Raw genomic sequence first — 10,273 nt, forward strand, 5'->3', positions numbered from 1 at the left:
ATATACTGCTCAGTACTATGCTTTATTGTTACTTTGCCCTTCCGTTCGTCCGTCAGATTGTCCGTTCGTTCACCCATCTACGCATCCGCCTGTACACACGTATGTACGAAAGCTATATTTTGTGGTTTGGGCTATGGTCAGGGATAGGGTTTTAGGGTTTAATTTAATTGTTCAGTCTGTCATTGTGGGATAAAACCATAAAACTGGATATTGAGATTTAAAAAATATTGTGGTATTATAAAGATAAAAATACAAGAACCCAGAAAATATGTCTCGTCTCGTAAGAACGCCGGTACTAACACAATCCGTCCATTCAATCTTCCATCGACCCATCAGTTTATCCATCAAATTGTCCTTCCGCCCATCTCTCCGTTCCTGTCGTGATTTCATTTTTCCCTCCATCCCCTCTTCCACCCACCTGTACGCCAACCAATCTACCCAACAGTCCGTCTTTACTCCGTCCATTGATAGTATTTGCGAATTATTTCGTGTTAACCATTTAATTTTCACGTTAATTATCTAGCTATCTACTTAATATTCGCGATACTTTTTTGGTAATATAGATATCATAAGACTTAAAACAGGCTTGAAAGGAATGACGAAATTCTGGCAAATCATCTTGCAAATGCTCAATAAAAGGCAAAGTACACTTCGTCGGATATTTAAAACGAACTATTGGGTATCTGCGCCGATCAAGTTGTCAGTGCAGTCGTATCTGACTGTAAACTGTCCGGTTTCCTCTCTATTGGTTGATGAGGCAACTGACTGTTTAACAGCTGTCTGTGTGCATGCTTTTTATTTCAAAAGTGAAGAGAAGCATGTCGTTCGTGAACAGTTTTTAGGGTTTGTCATTTGCCTTTGTAAATAAAGGGAGTATATTTGGCACAATGCATACTCAAATATTTGCAAGACACTGGCTTTGATATTTTGAACATTCGGGACCAGTGTTATGATGGCGCAGAAACATGGCGGGCAATTGCTGTGGTGTTCGAGCGCTCATCTGGATTACTACTCGCTAACTACACCCATTGTAAGTCGCATTGGCTTAACCTGTCATTGGTCCACAGCTCTAAACTTCCATGCGTCTGAACCATGATGTCTACAGTGCAGGATATACCCTTTACGTTTGACTACTCTGCAAAACGCGTCACAGCATTTGCAGATGAACTGACTATCAGTGCTTAGATTATGCTTGTTTTGATATATAAAAAACCCAAGTTAAAAGTATCGATTATTCAAACTCTGGAGCGTTTAGAAAACCTGAAGTATTTGCTCTTCTTTTTCTTCTTTGTTCTTCCTTGAAGATGCACGTCTTGTAAAAAAATATAGGAGTAAGGTGGAAAATAACAACGGCAAAAGATGGCTTAAAGCAATTGGCACCAAATGACCAATTTGCAAGAAAAAAAGAAAATTGTTGAAAACTGACATAAACTTGGTATTTATGTGTACAATGCATTGAAACTTACTAACTGAAGTACCGCATAGTTTACAATTTATTTAAGTTTAGCAGTTATTTCGTATTTTTCCATTAAAAAAGTTTACTGGGAATGTCTACCAAGTAGAATTCATTCCTTATGCGTGATTGGCAAGTCGATGTTATCACATGATATTACCAAGTTGTGTATAGAGCTTAAATATACCACTCGTTTAGAGCAATCCTTCGTAGCTCAGTGGATACAGCGCCCGAATGCAATTTTGGCGACACGGGTTCGAACCCGGTCTCCGACACATTTTTTTTTTACATTTTGGTACTTTTTTACAATTATGATATCAAAGCGTTACACATTCTATTAAATAATTGTCCTGGGATTCATTACAGAAACACATTTTTTTCTGGTGCCAATCTGGTGTACAGTCTCTTTAAATGATGGCTTAAAATCCGTTTCTATCCGTTCTATGGTTTAACCATCAGTTAAAAAAACTGTTCATGGATAAAATCGATATTAAACTGTATTTTTTTTTCCATCATATTTTGGGTAAACTGGAATCTCTGATGCACCATAGCGTAATTGATTGCAAGATTAAAAGGCATTGAGATATACGTGGTAGTTTTAATTAACATGATTTGAAGGTACTCTTACGTAATTCATTGAAATCCATAATTTATCTAACATAACATTACATAACATTTATTCAGTAATAAATGACATATCATCTACAGCCAACGTGCAAAACATATGAAATAAATCATGTGAAACAAATCATCGTGAAGAGCAAAGACATAGTCAATAGAGAAGTATACTATGTATATATCATATTATCAAATTCTCAACATAATTAGGTTCTCGATCGTAACAAAGATGCATGATATAAATATTTACAAACACTGTGCATTTTTTTTTTCGCTGTCTGAGGACAAAAGGGTAATATTTTTTTGTTTTGTTGGCCAATGGCAAAAGTATGGTTTAAAGAATTGTTTTCGTAGAATATAATATTTTGGACATACTATAAAAATGATATTCATTTTCGATGGCATTCATATTACAAAAAGGGACATATTCTATCTGTTCTTGTGATGTTATGATGTCTCTGATATCAGTGTAAATACTACTATGCATGTTAAACATGATTTATTATTTGACATCTCGATACATGACAAATAAAAGGCTTTGAAATCTATTCACGCTGTTTCCACACTTAAAAAATGTGAATTGATCAGATAACCCAGACAGCCAACATCATAACTTTAGGGTATTATTAGGTACACTGTTAGTAGCTGGGGGGGGGGGGGGGGGTTATGTGATATACACCCCCTATGGTTTCATACCATGCGAGAGCGAAGCTCGAGCGTAGTATGAAACCACTGGGGGTGTATATCACATACCCCCAGCTACTTACAGTGTAACAAATATATCTCACCGAGTACCTTTAATAATAAGATTCTATTAAGATATAATGTATTTGTTATGAAAATGTTCAGTGACGCTTAAATATTGTCTCAAAATTATATTTTAAGAAATACAAAAAGTTTATGTAATCAAGTTTATTTGGAATAAATACAATAACAATGTAAATATAGTAATAACATTGTTTGGCAGCATATATATTTTCTCAGTAAGGTTACATTAAATTATAACTGTACAGGAAAGATGTATCACAGTCAATAAATGTAAAAATAAGAAAAACAACAACAGTTAACTGTTTTAACACTTATTTTTTTAACAATTTCTTGAAGGTAACTCCTCAGCACGTTTGCAGATTTCTTGTTGCATCGAAGCGTCTCTTCTGAATTTAATTTTAACCTTTTTTGAGAGATTCGTCACTTGTTGTGCTTGTAAACCGTTTTTAGTCGCCATTTTATAACCATTGACTCATATAAACAGTCGGTAACACACAAAAGATTGCTTGAATAAAATCAATATTCAATAACGTGCATGAGTTAGCTCCCATGCAGGGAAAAGATAAGCCGAGAGAGAAGTTACAAATTTTTCGGCCGCCATTTGCCATTTTGTTATGTCTATTGCAGAGTATGAAAATTACAGGGGTGTTAGAAACATACTGGAAATTACAGGGGGGGGGGGGGGGGGGGTATGGATTATACACGTCGTGTACGTGACCGCTCTAGGCCAATCGGATATCGTCAGTCATGTAGGAGCGGTGAGATATATTTAATTACCGCAAGTATATAAATACATTTATTGTCAGGAAGTTAATTATTATCTTTATATGATAATATTGTGTGGTGGTTCAATACAACTTGTGGTGCAACTGATAAGGATTTGGCAAATCCATGTTTATTTATGCAAAAAATGGTTCAAGTATCTTTTAGTTCAGATATGAAAAAACGGCAAACATCTGAATGATTACTCAAATCGAAAGTCGGCTGAACATTGATTTCTGGATTAGGGAAGTAATTTAATTTAGCTGCAATATATGGTCTTTTGTGGAACATTATTGTGTTTTAAATTGACTCGGGATAATATGGCCACAGGAGATTCGAGCGATAGCATGCAAATTTCAAGCGTCGGTGAAAGAATCGGGAATAAATGCGAACCTTGTCGTCGTCAGGACAGGTCAGTGATGGCGTCGTTGTTCTGTAATACATGCAATGTATATCTATGCGATGACTGCTGTGATGTACACTGGATACACATGACAAGCGTTTATGAACATCAGATCGTGGCTGCCCATGAAGCTTGCTTCAAGTCAATGGTCGATATGAATGGACTGGATCGGTGTTTAGAACACAAACGAGTTTTCATGTTTCACTGTGAAAACCACAAAGATTTGTGTTGCGAAATATGTGCCTTCTCACGTCATCGTAGATGCGAAAAAATCCACGAAATAGCAAAAGTAGCTAAGAAAGTGAAAGATGATGAAAGGGAAAAGATACGTGCATCCATTAATACTGCCTCAGAAGTTATCATGAAATGCAATGAGGCTCAACTGAACAACGTTTCGCGAGTGAAAGAAATCGTAAAAGAAATTGATGTATACAAGGAAACCTTATTAAAGAAAATTGAGGAAGCTAAGTCGGGAATTGTCATCGCAATGACTAACCATAACACACAAAAAGACGAACGTCTAGATACGAGGAGAAATGTGGCTGAAAACCTAAAGAAAGACCTTGACAAGCATTTGGCAATGTCAGAAAGCATTCACAAGAATGGCACGGAATCAGAAATTTTCATCCTAAACCATATTCTTGAAAAGACGCTAGACAAAGCATCACAAACACTGAATACTTTATTGAAGAAAGATTATACCGTCAAAGGAAAACTAACAATAAATGAAAATGGGTTAAAAAGAAAAACTACTGATGTCGCCTTATTCTCTTTGATGGGAACACGCCGGCAGAAAACCCAATCAGTAAATGGAAACAAGGAAATCAAGACAACAAAAAGCTCTGAAATCGTGAACAACGTTCAGCAAAGGCCGTTGCGTCTGGAGCTGTTGAAAACCCTGAAGCTGGAAAATACAGGGGACGACAAGGAGCTACCGTTTGTTACCGGGTTGGACTTTCTGCCGAACAAGAGGATCTTCGCCGTGGATGACTGCAATTGTACATGTTTTATCTTGGATGACACGCTGAAGAGGTTTGACGCATTTTATAAATTTACTGCAAATCCTCGTGACGTAACTTCTTACTCTGATAACAATATTGCAGTAACTGTCAGTGCCAGAGCTATCCGAACCATCTGCCTGTTGACAGTGGGTAGTAACAACACAATCACCCTGATGAAGACGCTGAACACGTCCACCTACTGCTTCTCTATCTGTCCTCTGAACGACCACACGTTCGTAGTGAGCACCAGGGAAGACACACGGCCTGCTAAAATGATCGACGCGGACGGCGAGGAGAGAAACTTTGACAACGTTATGTTTTCTAGCAACAAGTATAAGATTGGTGAAAGCAAATGTACCTACATACCTTCCCATGATTCCCTTGTTCTTACAGACCGGTATTCTCACACAGTTTACATGTACAACACCAAGACCGGCAAGAGTACCGAGGTGAATCATGACAGGATACGGAAACCGCGAGGTGCGTGTGTTGGCCCCGATGACTCCGTGATTATCTGCAGTAATGGCACAAACTCCATCGTGCAGGTATCGTCCGTCGGGGAAATTATGTCGTCATGTGGCGTTGAAATGAATTATCCATACGCCGTGGCAATCTCCAAGGACAGGTCTTTAATGGCCGTGACCAACGATCCGGGGGGCGTGAGGAAGCTGCAACTGTTTAAAATAATACGATGACAATATTATTTTCAAATTGTAAAGTTTAAAAACTCCGTACATGTATTGTATAATCTATTATCAAATTACATGGAACGTTTTGTTTTGAAATTATTTGAAAAAAAAAAACATGTTGTAAATATATACCAGTTACTTGTTAGTATACAATTTATTTTTGAACCTGAAATAAAAGTCATGTCTTGTATCTTTATATGTAAATACCATAACTTTAATACATCTATACAGTGCCCGCATAATATATGAGTATGTATAAATTTTACTCACTGACATGTAAGAGAAAGCTTTTACAATTAATAATTTCCTTGTTAAAAACTCTGACGTATTATGACATGTTATAAAGTTAATGGACTTCGTTATAACATGCTGCAATGGGGACCTGTATATACACTGTTCATTCTATTTATAGCACTTCTATTGGTTTGCTCTTGAGAGCTTGAGATAAGAACCTGACGCTTTACTATTTTTTATTTGGTATTGACTAAGTTATTGGAATGCTGTTAAGATATCAGTAGAAGAACATTGTAATCACTATATGTTTCCTGTTCATCTTAAGACCTCTATTTTATATCAACAGCAGGGGCGTAGCCAGCGTTACGCACTTACGCATGTGCGTAACATCAATTTGAAAAATGAAAAAATAAAAATGGCCAAAAATGACATCAAAGTCGAGGGCTAAGCTTAATATTGATATCAGAATAAAGGGAAGATCAGCTAAAGTAAGCATTGTTTGTCTGTGCTAGATAGTTTACTGAGGCTAAATCAATCACTTGGTAACTACAAAGTCGGCGGCCTCAAACCTATAAATCCCTCCACATACACATCAGTGCTCAACATGTTAGTTCCAGTTTCCATTTTTTCTCTGGGTAGCCTCCCGAACACCCCTACGGCTACATGGATATTCCCCTCCCACACCCTCCCCCTTTCGTGCGTAGCATCTAGTAAAGCCTGGCTACGCCCCTGAACAGACTTGTAGAAGGCTATTTTGGACCCGAATAGTGTGAACATATGTTTTCTTTTTAACACTAACAATAACATTTTTATTGAATATCCAGATTTTTACCTCAGCATTAAGCGTTAGTAAGTTATGCAAGTTCTATAAGATCCGATTTTGATTTTTTTTCAGAACTTATAATTTTCACACAACGCATAGTGGATCCTATGTGGAACTACACCCCCCGTTGGGTGTTTTCTCTTATAAGCTTCTTAAAAGAAAAAAAAGAAGAGACCATACCACCGTTTACGTCCATTTTACCACTCATTGGCCCTACAACGACAGATGCGTTGGAGCTTTTTAACGCTTAACATAATGATGTGATTGAATAAATATAAATAACGCGATCACTTCTTTTTTAATTTTAACAAATGGGAAACAGCATTGTCAAGTACATGAAGCTCGATCTGCAGTTCGACAAAAATGTAAAAGAAATTTGTGAATTCGGCAGCGGGGACTGAAATATGATATTGACATAGCGAAAAATCGAGATAGAAAAATCGACATTAGCGGAATTGTTTTATAAAGAAACAGGAACAAATTCGGGGCCGAAAAAAAATGACATAACCAGACAAGTGATAGAGCAGAGATGAACATAAATAAAAATCTATAGATACGTGGTCAATATTAAAAAATGGTATCTTAAGATTATATAACATACAATATTGAAAAAGGAACAGCTTAAATATATTAATACAAACAAGTCTTAATGGCGAAATAATCTTGAAACTTAAGGCTCAGTCTACATATAATATTTCCTTTACAATATTTCAACTAGCTAGTTTGAAGTCCATTTATTTGGAAAAAGGTTTCTTACCAGGTACAGTTTCCTTAACCTCCCCATATCAATGATATCGTTTGCATTTTATATTTTGAAAATAATTAACATAACGTCCCATTTTTGTTGTTGTTGTTATTACACGGGAACTTTATGGAATTTGAATTATTATAAAGGGCCGACATGTGGCACATACAACAGTTCCCATGTAAAACCAACCACAGGGGCCGTCCCAGGTTTATTTGAGCATAATGATGTTTATTAATAATATCTTCTAGAAAATAGTATTAATGTTGCTGTATTACCAGGCAAACCAGGGTGGATAATGTTACCAGTCCCAGCATAAGACTCCATCCTATGGTTTTACAAATATGGGATGGGTTTGCCAAGGAAATTCTTAAAGGTAGAATTTGTTTGTTCCTCCTGAATGAATTAAAAATATAAACTTAAACTGCTGCTGGTTTATGATTATTTTTTGGCAAAAACAAAGACTATACTAATTATTAATTTGAAAACGATCCATTCCAGGGCCACTGTTAAAATAACTAATAATTAAATATGTTTAAAAGATATTTACAGAAAAATAATTGGTTACACCCAGGATGAACGATTCAATAAAAAATATGAAACAGCTAGTGATTTACTCAAAGTTAATAATTATGCCAGTTTGCAGGGATGGCTCCGTTCAGTATTTTGGTGCCATTTGGGATGGGGAGAATAGTGAACGGATGGGTAATGAAGTTTAACATTTATTGTCTCCCCATAAATGCATTGCGACCTTTTGCTAAACATCATTATATTAATGCACAAGTCTTGGACTATTTAAAAAAACGAAAGTAGGAATAAAAGTGAAAGTAGAGATATATTAACACACATATGTAATATAGTTCCGATAACAAAATTCTATTTTTGAGCAATAGCTTCTCGGATCAGACAGATGGGACACACGCGTAGCAAGACTTATAACACTAAGTTGTGAACAAATTGTGATAGAGTAATGTCCCTTGGTCCACCGGGATGAATAAACATGCGCTTTCATCTGCTTGTTTACTTAAACTGTTATATAATGTAATTGACCTGTCACTCCCTATATTTTTGTCAACTATGTTACTTCAAACTAAGTACTTTCTTAAAAAAGTAAAACTAACCTTATTCAACCTTATAAAAAGTAATACTGTTAACTCAATTAATTTCAATGTTAGAGCTTTATTCCCTTTGTATGTCCTAATGCACCAGTCAATTGTAACCACGGCCCCAGGTCCGGGAATAGCGGGGACTTTGACTTTCGGTCCAGCCAACCCCGGCTTAAATCCCCGCCATGCGGGAACGAACAGATGGTAAAATCCCCCCGCACCCAGGGACCATAGGTAAGGCCCATTCCCCGCTATATTTAAAGCGAAGACAAAACCACCTAAAAGGTAAAAACACGGCCCATTTCTCCCCGGCTATCCCCGGTATTCCCCCGAATCTGGGGGGGGGGGGGTGTTGGCGTGATAACAATTGACTGGTGCATAACTTAACAATGTTTGAGTGATTTCACTTAACATATTTTTAAACACAAATGTCTATTTATAACTGTAACATTAAGCTTTCTCCAAGTCGGATTTACTTCCACCTTATTTTAAGTTTCAGTATACATGGTAGTTGACTTTTGATTTAAAAGATGCCTTAGTGGAGGTCATTTTTACTGGACAGCTTTGTCTGAGATGTTTTAGCTATCAAAACGCAAACAACGTCTTGTATTATCAGTGCTTAGATTATGCATGTTTTGGTATGTTAAACACTATGTAAAATGCCTCGATTGTTCAAAACATTGACAGGTTCCTAAAATATCTGCTTTACTCATCTTGTATGTTAAATAAATGTTTGTGTTAAATAGTTATAATAAATATTGTAAGACTAGTCATGGGCCAAGAAAACGGCGGTCATCTTGGCTGTTGTCTTGGTTACTATGGTAACCTGGGGGATGCCAGATGTCCACCCTCGCTAAAAATGAACTTCAGACATCCCCAGACACAAATATACCAAGAAACGCTCTGGACAAAAAAATGCACACAAATACCTCTAGGGACTGTACTATTGACTGTATCTTCTTCTTTGAAGATGTATATCTAATTACGTTTCAAACCTTTTCTACATTCATGGCCAATTTTCGCACCTTTTATTGTAATGGCCAAACCCGCTATAGTAAAGCATTGTTTTATAACGATGCGTTTATTTATAGAATAATATATAAAAAGTCTATCTATAATATAAATACACCGAAGATAAAAAAAGAAACTGAAGGCATAACAAATAATAATAAATCGCTAAAGTAGTACAAAGTAATCAATTTTGAAGAACTGTCGATTTAGAATACAGCTCTAAAATATGTTATTATAACACGTAGGTATTCTGTGCACCACTGTCAACATTTATACAACTACCAATTCCACGGAAACTGATGCATGAATCTGCTATATTAACCTCCAAATTTGATATAATAAAATAATAAAATAATCCTCCAAGGTTTGAAATCTTGGAGGAATTTGTACGGGAACTAGCTTGAAAAAAATAAAAACAACACTAGTTGTGCTGGTTTTCGAGCCTGGGTTCTCAAAGCTACCACTCGTACCAATTCTGGTCGTGCGTGGTACGATATCTGTCTTCTCGTCTGTCTTTTAACCGACTCTCCGAGTCACCATCGTGCATGCGTATGTGGTCGCGCATGTTATGAGAACCATCCAACCAACTTCCTTTATTACGTCTAGTACTGGTTTCTTTTTCTCGTCATCCCTTTCACCGTACTTCTTAAATTTGCTTAT

General features: G+C 36.5%; 1 protein-coding gene across 1 annotated transcript; it reads left to right on the forward strand.

The window, feature by feature from the left end:
• Positions 1-4,092: 4,092 nt before the first annotated feature.
• LOC128230972 (uncharacterized) lies at positions 4,093-5,700 on the forward strand. The gene has a single exon (XM_052943397.1). It carries the CDS (start codon positions 4,093-4,095, stop codon positions 5,698-5,700), a length of 1,608 nt encoding a protein of 535 aa, XP_052799357.1.
• The last annotated feature ends 4,573 nt before the right edge of the window (positions 5,701-10,273 follow it).

Source organism: Mya arenaria, chromosome 4, assembly GCF_026914265.1.
Source record: "Mya arenaria isolate MELC-2E11 chromosome 4, ASM2691426v1".
In the NCBI taxonomy this organism is placed as follows: domain Eukaryota; kingdom Metazoa; phylum Mollusca; class Bivalvia; order Myida; family Myidae; genus Mya; species Mya arenaria.

Excerpts from the sequence above, each read along its gene's own strand:
- LOC128230972 (XM_052943397.1), top strand. The coding sequence starts at position 4,093 with ATGACAAGCGTTTATGAACATCAGATCGTGGCTGCCCATGAAGCTTGC.